Source organism: Myotis yumanensis, unplaced genomic scaffold, assembly GCF_028538775.1.
Source record: "Myotis yumanensis isolate MYYU_CA2020_CCGP unplaced genomic scaffold, mMyoYum1.0.hap1 SCAF_4, whole genome shotgun sequence".
NCBI lineage: Eukaryota > Metazoa > Chordata > Mammalia > Chiroptera > Vespertilionidae > Myotis > Myotis yumanensis.
The window spans coordinates 99,421,792-99,446,212 of NW_027223755.1; the positions used below are offsets into that span (position 1 = coordinate 99,421,792).

The 24,421-nt window shown below is 49.5% G+C and overlaps 1 protein-coding gene across 1 annotated transcript in view; it reads left to right on the forward strand.

Annotated features, from left to right (window-relative positions):
- Positions 1 to 2,724: 2,724 nt before the first annotated feature.
- Positions 2,725 to 24,421, forward strand: part of CORO7 (coronin 7) — a 57,978-nt gene continuing 36,281 nt past the window's right edge. The window contains exons 1-7 of the mRNA XM_070413093.1: positions 2,725 to 2,876; positions 5,218 to 5,314; positions 6,422 to 6,496; positions 10,262 to 10,332; positions 10,816 to 10,999; positions 12,745 to 12,821; positions 23,122 to 23,172. Of these exons, the coding sequence (XP_070269194.1) occupies positions 2,817 to 2,876; positions 5,218 to 5,314; positions 6,422 to 6,496; positions 10,262 to 10,332; positions 10,816 to 10,999; positions 12,745 to 12,821; positions 23,122 to 23,172 (615 nt within the window). The 5' untranslated portion in view covers positions 2,725 to 2,816. The remainder of the gene's footprint in view (positions 2,877 to 5,217; positions 5,315 to 6,421; positions 6,497 to 10,261; positions 10,333 to 10,815; positions 11,000 to 12,744; positions 12,822 to 23,121; positions 23,173 to 24,421) is intronic.

Below are 24,421 nucleotides of genomic sequence, written 5' to 3' on the forward strand. Positions count from 1 at the left end.
TACCTTGGTTGCGTGAACATCCCCAGTGGGAGGTGTGCAGGAGGCAGCTGATCGATGTTTCTAACTCTCTATCCCTCTCCCTTCCTCTGTGAAAAATCAATAAGATATATATTTTTAAAAAATGGTAAACTAGCCAAAACCGGTTTGGCTCAGTGGATAGAGCGTCGGCCTGCGGACTGAAAGGTCCCGGGTTCGATTCCGGTCAAGGGCATGTACCTGGGTTGCGGGCACATCCCCCGTGGGAGATGTGCAGGAGGCAGCTGGTCGATGTTTCTCTCCCATCGATGTTTCTAACTATCTATCTCTCTCCCTTCCTCTCTGTAAAAAATCAATAAAATATATTAAAAAAAAAAAAAAGGTAAACTTTAGCCCTGGCCAGGTAGGGCAAGTAGTTACAGTATCATCCTGATATACCAAGGTTTGATGACCTCAGAGCACGTACAAGAATCAACCAATGAATGCATAAATAAGTGGAACAACAAATCAGTGTTTCTCTCTCAAATCAATAAATAAAATTTAAGCCCGGCCAGCATGTCTCAGTGGTTGGGCGTCAACCTATGAATCAGGAGGTCAAGGTTCCATTCCCAGTCAGGGCACTTGCCCATTGTGGGGTGGGCAAGAGACAGCTGATCAATGATTCTCTTTCATCACTGATGTTTCTATTTCTCCCTCTCCCTTCCTCTATGAAATCAATAAAAATATACTTTAAAAAAATAAAAATGGTAAATTTTGTTACATGTTTTTACCACAATTTTAAAGAGAAAAGAAAAAGAAGCAATAGCTACACATCACAACCAACTCAAGACTGCACTGATGGTGCCTCTTCCAAAGCTGCTGGAATTTAAGTCTCATGTGCTATGAGAAAGCTGCCAGACTGCATAGAATTCCAAATCCTAGGCTCTAGTCAACAATACTGAACTCCTATTTTTATTTTTTTTTAAATATAGTTTTATTGATTTCAGAGAGGAAGGGAGAGGGAGAAACAGAAACATCAATGATGAGAATCATTAATCCACTGCCTCCTGCACGCCCCACACTGGGGGCCGAGCCCACAACCTGGGCATGTACCCTGATTGGAACAGTGACTTCCTGGTTCATAGGTCCATACATGCCAGCTGGGCTGACCTCCTATTTTAGTTTATGGAGAACAAAGTTACTCTTAACTCACTTAGTAGGATACTGGTAAGTTGCCTCTTTGTCCTCACTGAACTGAAAAGAGAACTTGCATTTTGGTATCCATCTGTGCCCATTGTCAGGCCAAGCTTTTGTTATCATCCTGAGTACAGCCTACCCCAGTGAAGCTCTGTCTGCGGCAGGCTATGCAAAGGAAATTTTCACAGCAGTTGTCATTTCCAACCAATTATTCCCATTCCTCAGATCAAAGTCCGTTTTTCAGACACACCTAAGCAGGTGTCTGTCCTTATTCAGAAAGCATATTCTGGAATCATGGAGTCAATTTTTATTTATTTATTTTTAAAAATATTTTTATTGTTTCAAACAGAGGAAGGGAGAGGGAGAGAGAGACAGAAACATCAATGATGAGAAAGAATCATGGCCAAAACCGGTTTGGCTCAGTGGATAGAGCGTCGGCCTGCGGACTGAAAGGTCCCAGGTTCGATTCCGGTCAGGGGCATGTACCTGGGTTGCGGGCACATCCCCAGTGGGAGATGTGCAGGAGGCAGCTGGTCGATGTTTCTCTCTCGTCGATGTTTCTAACTCTCTATCTCTCTCCCTTCCTCTCTGTAAAAAATCAATAAAATATATTTAAAAAAAAAAAAAAAAAGAAAGAATCATGGATCGGCTGCCTCCTGCACGTCCCACACTGAGGATCGAGTCCGAAACCCGGGCATGTGCCCTGACCGGGAACCGAACCTGGGACCCTTTAGTCCGCAGGCCGAAACTCTATCCATTGAACCAAACCAGCTAGAGTAGGGTCAATTTTTAAAGTAAGAGAAATGCTTGTGCAATGAATGGCCTCAGGTGAATTGAACCCGCTCTCTTTTCTCCTGAGTTGTCCTGGACTAAATAAGCAAGCAGCGCCGGTTGGGCACATTTACTATTTAAAGGATTCGCCATCGCCCTTATCTTTTGCCCCTTCCGCTTATCTGTAAATTGTACATTGATTTACTTAGAGGAGTCCCGCCTCACAGCGCCCAAGGCCTGAAGCCAAGGCATGCCCTAATAACGGGATGCTGAAGGCCCCATCCTTCCCGCAGAGACCACCTGGCCTAAGCAGGGTGGGTGGGATGCAGAGGCTGTAGGGTAGACCCCACGGGCAAGGATTTGAGTCAGACCTGGGCTCCCGTTCTCCCGCTGCCATTCACCATCTGTGCGACTTGGACTGGGTTCCCGTCCCTGAAATGCAGCGAGTTCATTCCGGCCCTCACTTCTCCCCCGGGAGGGCGCGGCGCCCCGCCCCCTGGAAAGCCTCGGCGGGCAAATCCCTGCACACAAAATTGCGGCTGCAGCCCCTAGTTCCCACGTACGCGCCGCTTGGCCGGGGGCTGTCAGCGCACGTACGTGACCTCCCCACTCGCGCCGCCAGCCCCTTTGCCATCCGGTCCCGGCCTCGGCGGGCGATCGAGCAGCGATTGGTCGGGGGGTGGGGCCGGCGGCGCGCGCGCGGTGGGAGCGGAGCAGGGGGCGGGGCCCAGCGGGCCGGAGCGGACTACGATTGGCCGAGGTGTGCAGGGGCGTGGCCGAGGGCGGCGGGCCGCGGGTGGAGCCGGAGGCCGCGGGGTTCGCTGCTGCTCGCAGTGCACCTGAGAGCCGACGCCCGGGTCTTCGAACCTGTGCTTGTCACCGTCCCTGTCGCCATGAGCCGCTTCAAGGTGTCCAAGTTCCGGCATACAGAGGCCCGGCCGCCCCGCCGTGAGGTGAGCCCGGCCCGCAGACCCCGCACCCCCTTCCCCCCACCGGCCCCATATCCCCTTCCTCCTCGGATCCCTCTCCGGGATCCCCGAGCCCGTCTGTCCCGAGGCGCCCCCTTCAGGCCCGGGACCGGCGTCCGGGCCGCCCCGTCGTCACCCGGCAGGCAGTGTCCGCAGCTCCCGGACGCTCTCTGGCCGCTCGATGAGCCCCGCGGGCGGTCGGCCCGCCTGCCCGGCCCCGGGTCCCCGAGGTGGCATAGCCCGCCCGGCCAGTCCAAGGCCTGAAGCCCGCAAGGCTGCCTGCCTTCTCGGCTTCCGGTCGTCCTCGCCGGGGAGCCGCGGCTCGGCCGCTTCTGGCGCCAGCTCCTCCTCCCTGACGTCCCAGTCACTCCTGCCTGGGGCTGGGGTGTAGGAGATGCCCCTTTCTGCCCTGGCCTTGACGAGTCCCGCTGTGTCAGATGGAAGCGGGGAGCCGCACCGCTCCTTCGGGTTTCCGCCAGCGCTTCCTCTCCCTGCTGGCTCTTCCCTTCCTCGGGGTGATGCTGCCAGGGGCTGGGTGGGGCCTGGAGAAAGAAGCTCGAGGAGGTGGAGCCCAGAGGTACTGGGGGACTTCTCAGGCCCCTGGAAGGCAGCGGGCCTCCCGAGGAGTGTGCTTCAGGGCGGATGCCACCCTGGTCTGCTGCTCCTCATGTTATTTGGAGGGCCTGGCAGTGTGGTTCAATAAGTGGGCCTAGGAACTGACCCTCTGTAGTGACCCTTTCAAGGGCCAGCGCACATCAGCACAGCTGGGGGCAGAAACCTGGCTTTCACCTCCTGACAGTATTTCCCCTGCATCTCCCATGCACTGTGCCCAGCTGCTGGAGCCACAACAGTGAATAGCACAGCACTTCCTTCCTGTGTTGCATACAGCCTCACGAGGGAGACCGCCAGCAAGCAGACCAGGCATACAAGGGCGTTGCAAGTTTTAATAAATGCCCTGCATCATCAGGGCAGGTTGCAGAGATGGAGATAGACAGTGAGGTGGGGGTTAATCTCACCAGGGTGATCAGGGCGGGCTGCTGGGAGGAAGTGACATTTAAGCTGAGGCTGGAAGGGTGGGATGCAGCCAGCTAGAGGGAGAGTGGGGTGGGAAAGTGCCTGGTGGAGGAACGGAAGTGGGCCATGGTGGATGGAAGGCAGTGATGGGGAAGCATGTTGCCCAATGAGTCCAGAGCGATCTTGCAGAATCCGAAGGCCACAGGAAGAAGTTGGCTTTTCTTCTGAGTGCAGTGGGGAGTTAGGAAAGGAGATGGGGTGGGGTTTGGGGAGAGATGCTCAGATTTGCATTGAGATCATCCCTCTGAGTGCAGTAAGTACTGCTTGGCGGGGTCTGGGGTGTCCCTGAGGGTTTCTGGGGCTTGTTCCCAGGTGGTCCTCATTCCAGCAAGGTAAACAGACAGGCATGGAAACAGATTATGGAGGGAACTTAAAACAGTTTATGTTAGGGAAATGGGAGAACAGGTGATCTGTTCTTGTTTTCAAAAGTATTTCCTGTCGCTGTATTTGTACTGTAAACATGAATCAGGAAGGAAAAAGAATGCAAAATGATAATGTTCTTTTATCAGAGGCAGGTGAACATTGAAAATGAAACGCGTGGTGGAGGTGGTTTCCGGGACACTGTGGGTGGGTAATTGGGGATATGTGAGTGCTCGATTGTTAGGTGGCAGGAAGGAGTGTTGAATGATGTTTTGATACCAACAGAGAAATCATGTGGACCTCGCCTATCTTAGTCTCAGAAAAAGTGCTCCTCTGCTCCTTCGGGTGTGGGGGTGTTAACACTATTGCCTTTTCTTGGTAGTGTGTCATTCACTATGGGATTTCCTGGGAAGGCCTTGCTTTTACCCTTCTCTGGGCTTGGGGGTTTCCTCCCGGTGTTTGGAGAAGACCCCTGGACTCCGGTGGAGGTCTTCAGCAATACAGTTGAGGAAGTTGAGTCTGTATTCTGTCTAGGTGCTCACTTCCCTGTTCTCTGTTTCTCTCTATTCCTTTTAACAGAAACAACACACAAATGTGAGTGAACACTGCCCAGTTAGCCCCTTGACTTGGTTCAGCCTGAGTTTCCTTTTGACAGCCTCCTCTCCCTTATCAGAGAACTGATTTAAGAAGCAAATCTGGTCCCTTTATGACTTAGGTTATCATTTCAAGAACTTTTGCATTTTTTAAGGGACTGTGTGAATGGTGACAGAGTTTGATCCAAAGGAATGCATCTCTAATGGTGCAGCTTTAAGGTCCCCTGAATCATGCCTCAACCCTTGTTTTAGGCAGTTGCAGAGCCCTGGCCTTCAGGGTACTTATTGTTTATTTCCAGGCCTGGATCACTGACATTCGAGCAGGAACTACCCCCTCTTGTGGGAACCATATCAAATCCAGCTGCAGCTTGATCGCCTTCAACTCCGACCGTACAGGTAGGGGGGAGGGGACATGGGTGTGGAGATTCAGGCATTGTCACCAAATAGGATGGGGCAGAAGGGCAGACTCATTGCAGGCTGGAAGCTTAGAGGGATCTCACAGAGCTCAGAGGTAGCACTATGCAGGGCCTTAGATCCCTACAAACTGGTCAACATGCAGTAATCAGATCGGTTTTGGTGAGAATGTGTGTGTATACTTTGTATAAACCACGTTGGCTCTGGTCTTCAAGAGCATGGCCCGGAGGGTGGGGAGGGAGCTGTTGCCTTTGTTTTCCAGTTGTCTCCATATGCTACCCACTCCTTGTCTGGGAGCCTAGTGTGGTTAGGATCAATAGGAACCAAGATTTAGAAAACTCCTTGTGTTAGTTGGGACTCTTTTGGTTGCCAGTGATAACTCAAACCTCAAACTGAATTCTTTTTAAAAAAAAATATATTTCTTTATTGATTTCAGAGAGGAAGGGAGAGGGAGAGAGAGAGAAACACCAATGATGAGAGAGAATCATTGATTGGCTGCCTCCAGCATGTCCCCCATTGGGGATCGAGCCCACAACCCAGGCATGTGCCATTGGCAGGAATCGAACCTGGAACTCTTCAGTTCACAGGCCAACGCTCTATCCACTGAACCAAACCAGCTAGGCACAAACTGAATTCTTAAGCAAGAATGATACCCTTTTGACTTGTATATCTAAGAAGTCCAGGGGCTTCAGGCAGAGCTGTATCCAGAGGCTCATGAGTGCTATAAATCCTGGCTTCTCTCTTGCCCTCGGCTTTGTTGCCCTTGGGTAATGACTTCTTTCTTAGGTAAAGCTGGGAAAAATGGTAGCTGCTGGCACCTTACCTCTTATGATCCCCAATGCCAGAAAGAGTCTCTTTCCCCACTACCTTCTATATCCAGTGTCACGGAAGGTTCTTGTGTGGGGCAAGCACCTAATCCTGGGCCAATTATTATGTCTAGAGGGATGGGATCTTACAATTGGTGGAGGCTCTAGGAAGGTCCAAGGCTGAGCTTTTACTAGTAGATCTTGTGTACCCTGGGAGTCCTAGGCTGGGAGGTAGATGGTCCCCATTAGACTGGAAGTTAGAGCAACTGTGTTTATTTGGCAGGTGTGCTGGACATTGTGCCTCTGGAAGGCCAGGGAGAGAACAAGAGACACGTGACTCACCTGGGCTGCCATTCTGGTGAGTGGGGGCTGGATCCAGGAAGTCTGGAACTTGCTCCTCCTTCTCTGGGGCCAGGGATTCATACTAACCTGGTCTCACAGGCCCGTGACTTTCCAGGTCCCTCCTGTTGTTGTCACTGTTCCTTCTGACAGGTGGGGTCCTGATTAGAAGGCTAGATCCTGGTAGAGAATTCGGGCCTGGCAGAGAGGAAGAAGGCTGGGTGCACCATGTGGTCAAGCTGGGAGGAAAGAGGATATGCACCACCAGCCTGCACTAGACTCCCTGATGCTGGCTTCCTATTACTGCAGAGGACTCAACTCTATGTGGTTCTTATCCCCATGTCCTTTCCTGGAGCTTAGGAGACCACCCCTCACCACCAGGCCTCCTCCCCAACCAGACTCCTCTGAGCTCTCCAAGGAAAGTGTGGGCTGGGCTGCAGGGCCAGAGATAAATTGTCACAAAGAGAGCTTTTGTCTGCCACAGCTACTTCTGGGGGCTCCCAACAACCTGCCTGGCAATCTGCCGACTTTCAGGAAACAGTTTGCTCTCCTAGGACGGCCCCCGGCTGTCTCCTTGCTCCCTGTCCAGCTTTGGCAGCTGTGGGCCATTCCTGGCCTGCATTCCTGGCTGTCTGTTGGATGGCTTTAGGTGAGAGAAGGGGGCTAACCTTTGGTCCCTGTTGTGAGTGTGCAGCTCAATGTAGGAATCATGATGATGATGATGGCAGTTCTTAAAATAACAGTAATGAAGACTGATGGAGCCCTCTCTATGTCCTTCCCCCCCCCCCCCCCCCCATTTTCTCATCTAATCCTTTTTTAAAGCTTTTTACAACTTTATCAAGATATCATTTACATATCATTAATGTTACCTATTTTAAATGAAGAATTTGATGACTTTTATTAAAGTTACAGGCTTGTGTATACCACCATTCAGTTTTAGACATTTCCCCAGAAGATTCCTCATGCTCCTTTGTGCTTAAACCATTTCCATCTCAGGCACTGCAGCCTCAGGCAACTGTTGATATACTTTCTGCCTCTGCAGCTGGGGTCTGCAAGCTACTGGTGTGGCCAAATCTGGCTTGCTGCCTGTCTTTGTAAACTGTTGTTTTGGAAAACTGCCAGGCCTTTTCATCGATGGCCAGTCTGTAGTCACTTTCTCTCAACAACTGCAGCGTTGAGCAGAGACCATATGGCCCTAAAAGCCTGAAATATTTACTACCTCACCCTTTCCAGAAAATGTTTGCCAGCCTCTGCTCTATAGACTGGCTTTTTCTGAACATTTCACATAAATGGAAAATACCATGCATGGTCTTTTGAATCTGTCCTCTTTCACTTAGCATAATACTTTGAGATCCACCTGTGTTGCAGCATATGTAAGAAGTCTGCTTTCTCATCTACTCTCACGCCTTTTTCAAGTATATTTAAAAGTAACCCACTTTGCAGCTAGGAAAACTGAGGCTCAGGTTAGGACCTTGCCAATGTTGATATTGCTGCCGGCAGAGCCAGGTCTATCTGACCTTGTGCTCTTAGGCACCCTTCTGCTTGCTTCTAGATATTTTTTATTCATGGGAGAGTTGCTCCAAGTTGGTGGAGTTTGTGAGGTGGTGAGTGCCCTGTGACTTGGGGGTTCCAAATAGAAGCTGGACCAGGTTTCTGTTGGCGGGTGGTAGCCTCACTGTAGCCCCAACTATTCAGAGCCTCTTTTTGCAGGAGCAACCTTGCTGGGAAGCTGCAGTGAGAATAGCTGAGCTCCAGCTCTCTCAGAACCTGCCTTCAAGGCACCAGTGCCAATGGTGGTGGGGAGACTGTGATGGGCTGGGCTCTGCCCTGTCTTCAGGATGCCCAGACTTTGGAGCGCCTTCTATGTCTTGCCTTGGGGCCAAGTGGCTCTTTGGGCAGGGCGGCATCTAGAGGGCCTTTCTGCATGTCTAGGCTGTGGGGTGAGCCGGGGATGTGCCCCAGTTTGGGAAAGGCAGTGTGATGATGTGCTGAGTCTGTAGGTTCTGAAGCTGGACAGCCTGGCCTGACCCTCAGCTTTGCCCTTTCTTAGCTCTAGACAAGTTACTTAACATCTCTGTCCTTGTGTCCTTGTCCTCCACTTGGGTGATGATGCCACAGTGCCATCCTGGTGGGTCACTGAGGATTTGGTGAGATAAATGCACATGAAGGACTCAGGCTTCTCAGATCGGTCACATTACTACCTCTTATTCCCTCAGCATACCAGACTGCCTACATTGGCTGTTGCTCCAGGCCTGTGCCTGCCCTGTCCAGTTCGGAGCCTGCAGGGTGGGGCAGCAGGGCTTTGTGGCCAGGAGTCCAGGCTGAGGCTGTCCCAAGGTGTACCTGTCCTCATACTCCCCTTTGTCTTCCTTATCTCTGGCCGGGAGGAAAATGTAATGCTTGGCCTGTGGAGAGGCAGGCAGTAGGGTGGCCACTCTGCTCTTTGCTGTGGTGATACAGGCCTGGCTGTCCTGCTTACATTCCCCTCAACACTCAAGCCCTGGTCTCCTCTCTGCGACCCCCCTCCCCCCAGCCTCATTTCCCCTCTGGGCTCTGGTTCACCCCAACCCCCACCCGCCAGAGCTGGGAAGTTCAGTTTCTTTGGTCGCAAAGAACAGACCAATTCCAGCTTGCTTAAGACAAAAATAAATTTATTGGGAGGTTCCTGGGAAGCTTCCAGAACCAAAGGAGCAGCTAGGTGTGCAGGTCTTAGGAGGGTCCTGGCATGGAAGCTGCCAGCTCCCTCTGAGCTGGTAACGCTCCACCTAGGCCAGTCCCGAAAGCACCCTGTTGCTAGGCCTTCCCATTCCAGGTTTAATTCTCCTAAGAGAGAAGCTGGCTGCTGGGGCACAGATCAGGTGCATTCCCACACTGGGACTGGTCAGCCCTAGCTTTGGGGGGAGTAATGGGGTAGAGAATGCCTAGGTCAGGCATGTGACAACCACCTTCCTCCTCCTCCCCCTACTGCCTCCTCCAGGATTCACCATGCATCTCATTGAAGGCTTTCCTACCCCTGATCTATGGGTCACCCCTGTGGGCAGAACTTGCTCCTTGTTGCATCTGCACACATGTATATGTCTCCCTGAGGAAGTGCTGAGGGACAGTCAGACTGAGTGGTTTGTGAATCCCACTCAGTCCGACTACAGTGGGGCCAGAACTGTGTTCATTCACATATTCTTGCCAAGCCTTGTGCTAGGCTCTGGGCTTTAGGTGACTTCAGGTTCCTGGTAATCCAAGGATTTTTTTTGTTGTTGTTTTTTATACAGAAATACCTTTTATTTTTTTAAAATATGTTTTTATTGATTTTAGAGAGAAAGGGAGAGGGGAAGAAAAAGAGAAACATCAATGTGAAAGAGAAACATCCACCTGTTGCCTCCCGTAGGCACCCTGATTGGGGATTGAACCCTAAACCTGAGTATGAGACCTGACTGGGAATTGAACTGGTGACCTTTTGGTGCATGGGATGACACTCAACCAACTAAGCCACATCAGCGAGGAGCTCTTTTCCCATTGCCCTGCTGACCTCTCCATGCCAGGTCTTTGGCCACCCTGGGTCCACAGGGCTCTCGGGGAAATGTGTTGCAGGCAGGCCTATGGCAGTTGCCCATAGTTTGCAGAGATGCCCTCCTTCTGGGACTTTGAGCCTGCTTCCATGTGTGCAGAGATGTCACCTCTGAAGCCCTGGGCTTTGATTCCAGGCCTTGGGAAAAGAGCACTTTGGGCTGGAAACAGGATGTTCTGGCGGGTTCTTGTTGGGCCTGAGTCAGCCATTCCTCTCCCGCAGACCTGATCACGGACTTGGACTTCTCTCCCTTTGATGACTTTCTCCTGGCCACAGGCTCAGCCGATAGGACGGTGAGTGGAACCATTAGAAGAGCTGCTCAATGCCTCACCCACTCCTATTTGGGGCCTTCTGAGCCCCCTGAGCCTCTGGGGCCCTGCTCCTTCCTAGTCCAACCCCTCCCACTACCCCTTCAGCTCCTCCACGGATTTGCAGGGCTAGGCCAGCCCAGACTTTCTTAGTTCCTTAACCCACACCAACTCCCACATACTCCTGTGCACTTGCCGGAGCCCTGCCTGTGATGTGCTGTCCTACTGCTTGACCCCTAAAGACATCAGGGTTGGGGTAGTGTGGGAGGCTCAGAAGAGATGGGTCAGAACCCCTGATTTCCCTGCTCCCATTTCCCCCCAGCCTTCAACCACACTCATGATCCTGAGCCAGGTCTCCCTCCTTTTCCCAACACAGACACACAGCCTCATGCCCAAGCATGACCCCTGGAGTCCGGGGCAGTGAGGACCCTCCCTTTCCTGGGCTCACAAACTTACTCTTTCCCGCAGATGAAACTATGGAGACTGCCAGCCTCTGGCCAGGCGCTGCCCCCGGGACCTGGGCTGGTGCTGGGCCCCGAGGACACCCGGGTAGAGGTGCTGCAGTTCCACCCCACTGTGGATGGCATCCTGGTGAGCACGGCAGGCACAGCCGTGAAGGTCTGGGATGTGGCTAAGCAGCAGCCCCTAACAGGTATGGGCCACACTAGCCACGTCACTTTCTGGGCAGCCCCCTCCTGGAAACTTTTCTGTTTCCTTGTTTATGTGTTTGATATCATGAGTTGTAAAGTAAGTATCAAAATCTCACTTGTACATAGTATAAAACCAAGTCTTATGAACACCCCACCATCTCCATTTCCTGTGGCACCTGTTTTAATTACAGCTGTTGTTTCTACTTTATCCTCCACATGTCTAAATAACTTTTTTATACTGTTCTTTCTTGACATACTGGGGTCCCTGTATGTCATTTCAGTTTTGAAAACAAACTATTGACTTCTACCCATGAGATGAGAATTTGCTCTCTTATAGTCCCAACCCATCCCTGCCTCGCCATGTTTTCCTTCCTCTCATCTTCCCAATATAGATTGACCTTGTCTGTATGGGCTTCTATAACAAAATCCCATGGACTGGGTGGTTTATAAACAATAGAAATTTATTTCTCACAGTTCTAGAGACTGGGAGTCCAAGATCAAGGTGCCAGCCGATTTGGTGTCTGATGAGAACCTACTTCCTGATTCATCGTCAGCCATCTTATTCCCTGTGTCTTCACATGGAGACATGTGAAGAGGGGAGGGAGCTCTCTTTTATAAAAGTACTAATGCCATTCATGGATGCTTTCCCCCTCATGAGCTAATCACCTCCCAAAGGCTCCCACCTCCAAATTTCATCACAGTGAGGGTTAGGTTTCAACATGTGAAATGTGGAGGGGACACAGACATCCAGAGCATGATAACAACTTTGAGCCAGACACCTCAGTATTTGACTGGTTATGACCTTGCAGTATGAACCTCAGCTGAGCCCAAGTGTTTTTTTGTGGTAGTGCCACTGAATCCGTTTTGCAGAGTCCTTCTTTTTTAGGGGAAACACAAGGCTCAGCTCTGGCCAGGTAGATCATTAGTTAGAATGTCATCCACATACACCAAGGTTGCGGGATTAATCCATTCAGGACACATAAAAGCCTCAGTCAATGAAGGTATAAATAAGTGGAACAACAAATTAATATTTGTCTTTCTCCCTTCCTCTCTAGAATCAATAAATTAAACACATACAAACACATACACAAGGCTCAGAGAGTTGAAGGACAAACTGGCACCCCAGAGCTGTGCAGTGTCCAGGGTACACCACACTCACAGTGGGGCTGAGGCCAAGGGCCATTAGTAGCATAACTAGGAGTCTCAGGGTTCCTCTCCTGACAGCATTAGTCAGTGCCCACCATGGAGGCATCTTGTGCCACAAGGAATGGAAAGTACAAGGTGCAGGCTTGCCCCCAAAGAGTTCCTGGCACAGTTGAAGAGACCAGCCTGACCTTTGAAGCAGAGGTGAAGGTCACTAGGCAGATGTCATTAGGGAATCACCCCACCTTTAACTATCATCTCAAGCCCTTATCACGTGCCCAGCACTGTGCTGAGAGTTTAATTATTCCTCAGCACAACACAGCAATTCCATGAGGGTGGGGTGCAGGAAACCTTGGAAAGTTTCAGAGTAGGAGCATGGCCTGACAATGGTAGGGCTGAGGAAGGAGCCCCTGGATATAGTACAGAGTATCTGGAAGGAGCTGCTGCCCTTGTTCCTCCCACCTGAGAAGGGACTCTGGCAGCTGCTGCCTTCACCCCAGAGAGTTAACTCCAACTAGGCCCATCTACTTCCCTGTGTTCTCATTGCCCAGGGCAGGGTGTGGGGACCCTGGTACCCCTCTTGACCTTGGCTGCTTCTCTGCAGAGCTGGCAGCCCACAGGGACCTGGTGCAGGGTGCTGTCTGGAGCCGAGACGGAGCCCTGGTGAGCACAACATGCAAGGTAAGCAGGTGGGAGGTGAGGCTCAAGTAAGTGCCTGTGGTGGGCCTGAGGCATGCCCTGTTCCTCTCAGGGCCATGGTGTCATGGAGCACACATTCTAGGCTGTATTTGTCAGGCTGGGTGGTATTTATGGGGCAGAAGGCACATGAGCCCCTCCCCCACTTCAGCTGGCCTCCCACCTCAGGCTCACACCTACATCTGCAAACACCTATCCCACCTTGGTACCAGGGCCTGGGGTCCCTATTAGATGAGGGCCCAAGTAAAGCCCCCCTCTGGCCCTGCTGGGCTCTGGTTTATGCCATTTGGCTCCCATCACCAACTTCAGGCAGCCTCACCTGCCTGCCTATCTGCTTTGTCCGAACTTTTAGAATTCAGACTCAGAACGCTGTGTCAACCCTCATACCCAGTATGCAGACTTCATAGTCCTAGCTGACACCAGGCCCCATGCTTGCCCAGTCCTGTTGGGGTGTGGGCGGCCAATGTGGATTAGGGAATCAGACAGATTTGTAATAATAAAAGCGTAACATGCAAATTAGACCAGACATCTTTCTGGACAACCTTCGGATGAAGCAGGGGCTGTGAGGGCCTCCGTGGTGGGGTGAGGGGGTTGGGGGTAGGGCAGAGTCCCTTGCATGAATTTCATGCATCAGGCCTCTAGTTAAACAGTAACTGACCTGTGAAATGGGATCTGAGTGAGAGACATGAAGTGCTTTAAGCTGGTCAGAGGAGCCGGGAAGGCTTGGCCATAGACAGTGGACTTGGGTACAGGCTCTGAAGGAAGGGTTAATGACATGAGACATAAAGAGGTTCTGGGAACTGCAGGTTTGGGTGCAGGGGCCAGGGCAGGGCTGTGTGCAGAGAGCAGAGTCTAGTGCACAAGGGTTGTGCTTGTTATTGTAGAAACAACCAGAAAACACTGGAGTGATTAAAGCCAGAAGAGGGACAGCCTATAGTGTGAAGTGAGCAGATTTGCATTTTGAAAACTCCCCAGCTGCCTTGTGGACAGAGCATTGCAGGGCCCATTTCCAAAGTAAAGGTGCTACAGCTTCTGGGGGAGGAGAGGAGTGTCCTCAGCCAGGGGTGGTACAGAAGGGCAGACTTGGGGATGACAACTGTGGGTTGGTGAGGGGCTGGATGTGAGGAGTGGGGGGTTATGATGCTGGCTTCTGGGTATTGGCTATAGGCCTGTTGGGTTTGTGTTACCTGGGACATTCAAGCAGAGATATCTTTCGAGTTCATCAACTAGGGCTCTGGGCAGCAAGCTGAGCTGAAGATAGAAGGGTGGGCACTATGTGTGTTTATGTGGTAGAGTCTGTAAAGAGGTGAAGGACACTCACTTGTTGGATTTGGGGACATGGGTGACCTTCAGGACCTTTTGGAGTATATTGTGGCCTAAAGCCACATGTGAAGAATAGGGGGAAGGCAAGGAAAAGCCTGCAAGGGCAGTTGTGGGAAGTGTGGCAGGGATAGGGAATGGGGACAGGAGCTAGTTGGGAGGGGGTATACAGGTAAGGACACCTCTGAAGGAGAAAATGTGTCTGCATACTTGGTGGAATCTATTTCCATCTCTACTATTTTTTTCCACCTTCTTGGAGGTCCCATTTCCTGTTTTTTTAAAGCATTTTTTAAAATTGAATTTATGTGGCATCCTATATAATAGAGCGGTAATATGCAAATTGACTGTCACACCCTCACACAAGATGGCTGGCAGGGGAGGGCAGTTGGGGGTGATCAGGCCAACAGGGGAGGGCAGATAGGGGCGACCAGACCGGCAGGGGAGGGCAATTGGGGGCAACCAGGCCAGCAGGGGAGGGCAGTTGGGGGTGATCAGGACGGCAGGGGAGTGGTTAGGGGGAGATCAGGCTGGCAGGCAGAAGCGGTTAAGGGCAATCAGGCAGGCAGGCAGGCCAGCAGTTGGGAACCAGCAGTCCCGGATTGTGAGAGGGATGTCTGACTGCCGGTTTAGGGCCGATCCCTGTGGGGTTCCAGATTGGAGAGGGGGAAGGCTCAGCTGAGCCCCCTTCCCCCCTCCAGTGCATGAATTTTGTGCACTGGGCCTCTAGTCTATATATATATAAAAGCCTAAGTGACCATCTGACCAGTAGCTATGATGCACACTGACCTCCAGGGGGCAGATGCTCAACGCAGAAGCTGCCAAGCTGTGGTGACTTGGCAGCTGTGGTTCTCGGGTGACACACCTGGAACCAGAGAGGAGGGAGCCAGGAGAACTGCCCTCTCGCAATCTGGGACCCCTCGGGGGATGCCGGAGAGCCGGTTTTGGCCTGATCCCTGCAGGCCAGGCCGAGACCCCACCAGTACATGAGTCTGTGCACTGGGCCTCTAGTTGGTTAATAAAATTACTTAGGTTTCAGGTGTTACAATTCTGTGATACATTATCCATGTATTGTGTATTCACCATCCCAAGTCACATCTCCTTCCATCACCCTTTATCCCCACTTTACCCTCGTCAACCTCCCCCCACTCCCCTTTCCCTCTGGTAATTACCATGCTGTTGTCAGTGTCTATGAGGTTGTTTCTTTTTGTTTTTTGTTTTGTTGATTGCTTAATCTCTTCACCCTTTTCACCTAAACCCCTCTCCTCTGACACCTGTCAGTTCTCTGTATTTATGAGTCTGTTTCTATTTTGTTTGTTTGTTTATTTTGTTCATTAGATTCCATATATATCATATGATACTTGTCTTTCTCTGTCTGGCTTATTTTACTTACCTATTTCCTAGTCTTTATTAACTTTTCCCCTCATTTGGTTCATTAAACAATAGGTTCTAGACATTGGCCTGAGCTTTGGGTGTCAGGAGGTAAATAAGACTGGGCTGCTGGCCCCTAAGAAGCTGCTGCTCGAGGACAAGGTGGTCATGTGGCAGCTGTTGCTCAGGCTAAAGGCTGGTGAGCCTGACTTCCAAAGGGACAGTGAGGTCAGGGCTGGTCCTCTGGTATGAGCCCTCACTGAGGAAGGGACAGGCATCTCAGGCAGGGGAACCGACCTGTCAGAGTCCTGCGTTTAGGCTGTGAACTCCGCCTCCAATGAGAAACCCTCTCTATCCTGTGTTTCCTTGACGTGTGAGAGAGACAAGCACAGAATGAAAGAGAGGAAGGGAGAGGGAGGGAGGGAAGGAGGAAGCTGGAAGATGCTTCCCATCAAAGCCTCCCCCCTCTCAGCACCATCTCCCTGCTGGTGAGGAAACCTCCCTGGTGCCTGGCCTGACTCCCATCCTACCATGGAGCAGCTCTTCCTTCTCAGGGCCTGTGATTCCCCTGCTAGGCCTGGGCCCAATCCCACCAAAGTCCTTTCCTGTCGCCCTCCCAGCTTCTCCAGGCAGCCACTAGGGGGTGCACCTGCCTCATGGATAGCTCCCCCACTCTGCTACTGTGAGCCCAGCGGACATGCTGTCCCCCACAGCTTGTGCCACCCCCTCTGTCTGGTCCGTCCCGTAGACCCCCATCAGCACAAGACCAGCCTCCATTGTCCAACCTGAGCCCTGGTTAGATGGCCCAACTACCTTTAGGGACTGCTCACGTACCAAGACTGTTACTGACTTGTGAGAGACACTGCCATTGTCCTCATCCTACCAAGGGCTCTGGGTTTGCCCAGATCACAGAGCACCTGAGTGGTGGAGTTGGTGTTTGAATCCAGGTTGCTGGCTCTCCACAGTGGCTCTGCCACTCAGGTGTGAGTTGCTCCTGCTGCCAGGAGGGGATCTCTCTTGCTTGGCATTTCTCTGTCTCTCCCTATCCTCTGTCTGTCTCTTGCTTCCCTGTCTCTGTCCCTTGTTATCTTTCCTCTGTCTATAGTTGTCCTCTTTCTATTGTTCTGTCTCTACCTGTCTCTCTCTGTGTTCTGTGTCTCTCTGTTCCCTTTCTGTCTCTCTTTGTCTCTTGTCTCTCTCTGCCTCTCTCTGTCCTCTCACTTCTCTCTCACTGTTCTTTCTGCCTGTCTCTGTCCCTCAATGTCCTTGGCTGTCTGATCTCTGTCTCTAAATGACATCCTGAACACGAGGCTTTGGAGTGGAGTGGTGCTTTAGAGCTAATCTTGGACTGTGTGTGGTGTCCGCCTAACACATAGCAAGTGCTTACTAAACTAGCAGGGAAAGCTTTGCCAGGAGTGACCCAGGGACCCTGGGAACCTGCTGAGGTGTGTCAGGAAAGCCTGGGACGGTCCGCCAAGGGAGGTGTGGCTTTCCAGGCCATCTCTGAGCTGGCCCCTCCCTTGTCCAGCTGCCCCTTTATTCCTGCCACTCACTTTCTTCACATGGCAATCTCTTCCCCTCCACATCACATGCCAGCAAGCTCATGTCTCCACATCTTTTTTCATGCTTTTTTCCCCCTTAAATATATTTTTATTGATTTCAGAAAGGGAGGGTGAGGGAAAGAGATAAGAACACCAATGATGAGCCCTAGCTGGTTTGGCTCAGTGGATAGAGCATTGGCCTGCAGACTGAAGGGTCTCAGGTTCGATTCTGGTCAAAGGCATATGCCCAGGTTTTGGGCTTGATACCCAGTAGGGGGCATGCAGGAGGCAGCTGATCAATGATTCTCTCTCATCATTGGTGTTTCTTTTTCTTTCCTTTTTATTTTTTAAAATATATTTCATTGATTTTTTACAGAGAGGAAGGGAGAGGGATATAGAGTTAGAAACATCTATGAGAGAGAAACATCGATCAACTGCCTCCTGCACACCTCCTACTGGGGATGTGCCCGCAACCAAGGTCCATGCTCTTGACCAGAATCGAACCTGGGACCTTTCAGTCTGCAGGCCGACGCTCTATCCACTGAGTCAAACCGGTTAGGGCTCTTTCCTTTAAAAAAAAAAAATTATTGATTTCAGAAAGGAAGGGAGAGGGAGAGTTAGAAACATCAATAATGAGAATGGGTTTTGACAAATGCATGATGCCATGTACTCACCATTATAGTATCATACAGAATAATTTTACCAACCTAAAAGTCCCCGCGCTTCACCTATTCATCCCTCCCTCGTTGTCCCCAAACCACTGGCAACCGCTGATCTTTTTGCTATCTTTTTCAGATTTGTCTTTTCCCAAATGCCATATAGTTGGAGTAGTACAATGTGTAGTCTTTCCACATTGGCGTCTTTCACTTAGTAATATATATTTTTGGTTTCTCCATGTCTTTTTGTGGACTGATAGCTATTTTTTAAAATTATGGTAAAAACACATATAAAACTTAGCATCTTAACCATTTTTAAGTATACAGTTCAGTAATGTTAAGTATTTTTACATTGTTGTGAAACAGGTTTTCAGAACTTTTTCATCTGTAGAACTGAAATTCTATGCCCATGAAACAACTTTTCTTTGCCCCTCCCCCAGCTCCTGGCAACCACCATTCTAATTTCTTTTTTTTTTTTAACTTTTTTTATTTTATTTTTTTTAATATATATTTTTTATTGATTTTTTACAGAGAGGAAAGGAGAGAGATAGAGAGTCAGAAACATCGATGAGAGAGAAACATCGATAAGCTGCCTCCTGCACACCTCCTACTGGGGATGTGCCCACAACCCAGGCACATGCCCTTGACCAGAATCGAACCCGGGACCCTTCAGTCCGCAGGCCAACGCTCCATTCACTGAGCCAAACCGGTTTCAGCTCTAATTTCTTTATGTCTATGAATTTGACTACTTTAGATACTGCATATGAGTGGAATCATACAGTATTTGTCTTTTTGTGATTGGCTTATTTCATTTAGTGTAATGTCCTCAAGATTCATCCATGTAGCATGTGACAGGATTTTCTTCCCTTTTGAGACTGAATAATATTCCATTGTATGTATATACCACATTTTGTTTCTTCATCCATCCATAATGGACACTTGGGTTGCTTCCATGTTTAGTTTAGCTACTGTGAATAATGCTGCTTTGAATGTGGGTGTGCAAATATCTCTTTGTGACCTTGTTTCCAATTCTTTCTTTTTTTAAAAAAAATACTAGAGGCCTGGTGCATGAAATTCGTGCACGGGGATGGGGGGTCCCCTCAGCCCAGCCTGCACCCTCTCCAATCTGGGACCCCTCAGGGGATGTCCGACTGCCAGTTTGGATCGGGCCTAAACCGGCAGTTGGACATCCTCACAATCCAGGACGCTGGCTCCTAACTGCTCACCTGCCTGCTGCCTGATCACCCCTAACCGCCTTTGCCTGCTGGCCTGATTGCCCCTAACTGCCCCCCCTGCCAGCCTGGTCGCCCCCAACTGCCCCCCGCAATGCTGGCCTGGTCACCCCCAACTGCCCCCCCCCCCCACGGGCCTGGTCGCCCGCAACTGCCCCCTCTGCTGGCCTGGTTACCCCTAACTGCTCCCCCTGCCAGCCTGGTCACTCCCAACTGCCCCCCTGCCGGCCTGGTTGCCCCCTACTGCCCCCCCTGCCGACCTGGTCGTCCCACACAGCCTGCTGTTCAGTCATTTGGTTGTCCCTCACTAACCCCCCCTGCCGGCCTGGTCGCCCCACGCAGCCTGCTGTTCAGTCGTTACTGTGATGGTGTCCTGGACAATTTCCATATTCCTCTATTATTAGTATAGATATTTTTATTGATTTCAGAGAGGAAGGGAGAGGGAGATGGAAACATCAATGATGAAAGAGAATCATTGATTGGCTGCCTCCTACACACCCCCTCCTGGGGATCAAGCCCGCAACCCTGGCATGTGCCCTTGACTGGAATCGAACCCGGACCCTTCAACTGCAGGCTGACGCTCCATCCACTGAGCCAAACCAGCTAGGGCTCCAATTCTTTTTGGTATGTACTCTAAAGTGGAATTGCTGGATCATATGATAATTCTATTTTTAATTTTTTGAGGAACTACCACACTATTTTCCTAGTGGCTTTACTATTTTACATTCCCACCAACAGTACCCAAGTGTTCTGATTTAGCCTCATTCCCACCAATACTTGTTATATTCTGGATTTTTGATAGTTATCATCCTAATGGGTGTGAGATAATATCTCATTGTGGTGTTGATAAGCATTTCTCTGAAGATTAGTAATGTTGAATATCTTTTCATGTTTTTTGACCATTTGTATAACTTTAGAGATAGGTCTATTTAAATCCTTTGCTTATTTTTTAATTGGGTTATTTGATTTTTTTGTTGTGGAGTTGTATGAGCTCTTTATATTTTCTGGATGTTAACCCCTTATCAGATATATGATTTGCAGATGTTTTCTTCCATTCCATAGGTTCTTTTACTCTGTTGTGTTCTTTGATTATAACAAAAGTTAAGCTTGATGTAGTACCACTTGCCTATTTTTACTTTTGTTTCCTATGCTTTGGTATTATATCTAAGAAGTCATTACCAAGTCCAACATCATGGAGCTTTTCCCCTATGTTTTCTTCTAGGAGTTTTATGGTTTGGGCTATTAGCTGTTTCTTGTTATCACTGAATGATATTCCATTATGTGAATGCACCACAATGTATTTATTCACTTACTGGGGATATCTTGGTTGCTTTCAGTTTTTTTGCAGTTTTGATTAAGTTGCTATAAACATTTATGTGGACTTGAGTTTTAACTCATCTGGGTAAATACTTTAAGAGACAATTGCTGTATCATCTGGTAAGAATATTTTTTGCTTTGTAAGAAACTGCCAAACTGGCTTCCAAAATTTCTGCATGATTTTGCATTTCTATCAGCAGCAAATGAGAGTTCCTGTTGCTCCACACCCATGTTAGCATTTGGTATCTTCATTTTTGTTTTTAATTTTAGCTATTCTAGTAGGTGTGTAATTGTAGCACATTGTTGTTTAAATTTACAGTTCTCTAATGAGATATGATGTTAAGCATTTTTAAAAATATATTTTTATTGATTTCAGAAACGAAGGGAGAGGGAGAGAGAGAAACATCAATGATGAGAGACTCATTGAATGGCTGCCTCCTGCAGGCCCCCTACTCGGGGTGGGGGGGATCAAGCCCGCAACCCGGGCATGTGCCCTTGGCCGGAATCGAACCTAGGACCCTTTAGTCCACAGACCAATGCTCTATCCACTGAGCCAAACCGGCTAGGTTGAGTTAATTTTTATGAAAGGTGTAGTCTAAGTCTAGATGTATTTTTTTGCATGTGATGTTTAATTGTTCTAGTAACATTTGTTGAAAAAACTATTGTCTTTGCTCCTTTGTCAAAGATCAGTTGACTATATGGGATCTATTTCTGGGCTTTCTTTTCTACTCATTTAATCTGTTTAGTCTATTCTTAGGCCAATACCACATTGTCTTGATTGCTTTTGTTTTAGAGCAAATTCAGGTAGCGTCAATTCTCTAACTTTGTTCTTCTCCTTTAATATTGAGTTGACTATTGTGAGTCTTTTGTCTGTCCATATAAACTTTAGAATCAGTTTGTTAATACCCACAATATAACTTGGAATTTTCATTGGGAATGCATTGAATCTGTAGTTTAAGTTGGGAAGAACTGACATCTTGATAACATTGAGTCTTCCTGTTCATGAACATGGACTATCTCTCTCTCCATTTATTTAGTTATTTGATTTTTTCATGAGAGTTCTATGGTATTCCTCATAGAGATCCTGTACATATTTTGTTAGGTTGATAGCTAAGTATTTCACTATTTTGGGTGCTATTGTAAATGGTATTGTGCTTTTAATTTCAAATTCCAGTTGTTCATTGCAGGTTCATTGTTGTTCAAAATATGAAAGTGTGAATCCATATTGATTGAAACAAAGTGGAACCATTCCAGAATTTAAAAAGGAAAAGCTGCCCTGACCGGTTTGGCTCAGTGGATAGAGCGTCGGCCTGCGGACTGAAGGGTCCCAGGTTTGATTCTGGTCAAGGGCATGTACCTTGGTTGCGGGCACATCCCCAGTAGGGAGTGTGCAGGAAGCAGCTGAATCGATGTTTCTCTCTCATCGATGCTTCTAACTCTCTATCCCTCTCCTCCCTTCCTCTCTGTAAAAAAATCAATAAAATATATTTCAAAAAATAAAAAAATAAAAAGGAAAAGGAAAAGCTTATCAATCCCCACATCCCCCAGCCCTGGTACCCATCTTTAACACATGGCTTGTACTAGTCGACATCTTTCTCCTTGCTCAGCAAACTTGAGCAAGGAGAAAGACAAATAGGGGATTTTGTTTCTTTTTACCACAGTAGGATTGCACCGTGCCATGTTATTCTGCATCTTCCTTTTAGCACTTAAGAATTTATCATGAATACCCCAGCCAGATAGCTCAGTGGTTGGAGAATTGTCCTGTTCACCAAAAAAGTTGTAGGTTGGATGCCCTGTCAGAGCCCATACCTGAGTTGCAGGTTCGATTCTGGTCAAGGGCGCATACGGGAGGCAGCTGATCGATGTTTCTCTCTCACATCAGTATTTCTCTTCTTCCCTCCCTTCCTCTCTCTCTCTCTCTCAAATCAATTAAAAAATAAAGAACTTGTCATGGCCAAGCCTGCAAATAATGGATTCAGATTCTGCCCCCTCTCTCCCAGTTCTTTCTGCACATATGTTTATGTATGCACACACACAGATATAAAGTCCTTATATAGGTAGAGGCATTTTCTTTTTTTCCTTTTTGTCTGTTCCTATTGCCATCTTGGGGTAATCTGGAACTGTGTGCTGAGTGATGGCTAAGATGTGTAAGCTCATCATCTTGGTTAGACACCAAATTTTTTTTTTTTAAATATATTTTATTGATTTTTTTACAGAGAGGAAGGGAGAGAGATAGAGAGTTAGAAACATCGATGAGAGAGACACATCGATCAGCTGCCTCCTGCACATCTCCCACTGGGGATGTGCCCGCAACCCAGGTACATGCCCTTGACCGGAATCGAACCTGGGACCTTTCAGTCCGCAGGCCGACGCTCTATCCACCGAGCCAAACCGGTTTTGGCGACACCAAATTTTTTAAGTGTAGAAATGGCATTGTCCCGTGAGCCCCTCTGGGCCAGCACAGGGCTGGACACACATGTAGTAGCTGGTAGCCTAGAGTTTTGTTCTGGGTTTCAGTTTCTCCATCTGTGAAGGGGTCATGGTGATAACACTGCCTCGCGAGGTGGTTGGAAAGATGGGGCGAGATCCTGCATGTAACATGCCTGATACTTAGGAAATGTGAACTCTTGTCAGTGAGTTCTCTATTGTGAGTGACTAAGGCAGGAAAAGGAGCCTGTCCCCTGTGGTGAGAAGGAGGAACCAGCCTGGGGAGGGGTCTCCTGGTGCTGAACACCAGCCCTGTATACTGAGGAGTGGGACCATCAGAGCCTGGGATCCAGGAGACAGGCTGGCCCTCAGGGACCCAGCTCACCCTAATTGTACTCTTGTTGCCTCCTCTTTGCTTTTCCAGGACAAGCAGCTGAGGATCTTTGACCCCAGAGCAAAGCCTGAGGCCTCCCAGGTGAGTTGTCTGGGCAGCAGGGATTGGTTGAGACCCAGTGGCTCCAATATGAACAGGCAGGGGCAGGTTCAGCCTCCTGGTTGACAGATTCTGCCACACCCCATGCTCCTGGCCAAGGCCCATTGGGTGGGTGTGGGTCACCTAAGAAGTGGGCTCCAGCTCTTTCCAAGAAGCATATTCTGGGTCCTGGGAGGGTCTGGCTTTGATCTCAGGGTGGGGCACAGCCGGGCTGCCCACAGGCCTTCACTGGAGGTGTCCTGTGGCTTCAGGAAACTAATTTGGAATTCCAGCTTCCTCTCCTTTAAGATCCTCATCCCCACCCACCCTTCCTGGCATGGCCAGCAGAGGCTAGCCACAGAGGAACCAAAAGACACAGTGCTGCCTTCTGCAACCCTCTGGTCTCATAGTAGGCAGACTCTAAGTCTTTGTCCAGGGTCTGTGGGCTGTGCTGGGGGCCTGCCCGATCTGAGGGACACAGTAATGAGCTTGTTTGGTTTTGTCTATTGTGAATGAGGTGTGTATGTCCCTATGAGTTCTGAGTGGGAAGGCTGGCCCCTGGGTTCATGCTATAGGCATTGAGCCACTTCAGAGTCATTCCTTCATTCTATAGCAGCTTGGTGCCAAGCTTGGAATGTTCTGTGGTGAACGAGACAGACACATGGGGTACTTGCCAAGGGGTTTCTCTTGCTGAGGCAGTTTAGTGCTTCCCTGAGGAGATGGCTCGGAGCTGAGGCCTGAGTGGTGCAAAGGGGACAGCCAGAAGTCGGATGAGCTTGCTCCAGGAGTGAGGGCCACAGAGGAGAGCCAGGGCCCAGGGTGAAGGGCCTCTCACCTTTGCTGTAGGAAGCCACTAGAGAGTTTTAAGCATCAATGAGCAGATTTACATTTTGTAAAAGATTTTTTAAAAAGAGATGAGGGGGTTTTCACTTTTTAAAGGATTTTTCTAGAACCTGAGGAGACTTCTTCCCTGGGAAAGGTGAAGTTTAAGGCTCTGTTGCTAGCTCAGGAGAAACTCCCAGCAAAGCCCCGGTCTCATCACAGATGTCCTGGTCTCCATTTCTAGAGCTTGTTTCCCCAAGTGGAGAAAGGGATAATCCACCAGCTTAAACCCAACCAGCGGTAGTTAGGGGCCCTGGCAATCCCCTCCCACCCCATCCCCCCCACCCCCACGCGCGCGCGCGCACACACACACACACACACACACACACACATAGATGTGCCCACACAGTCCCCCTTACTAGCCATTTGC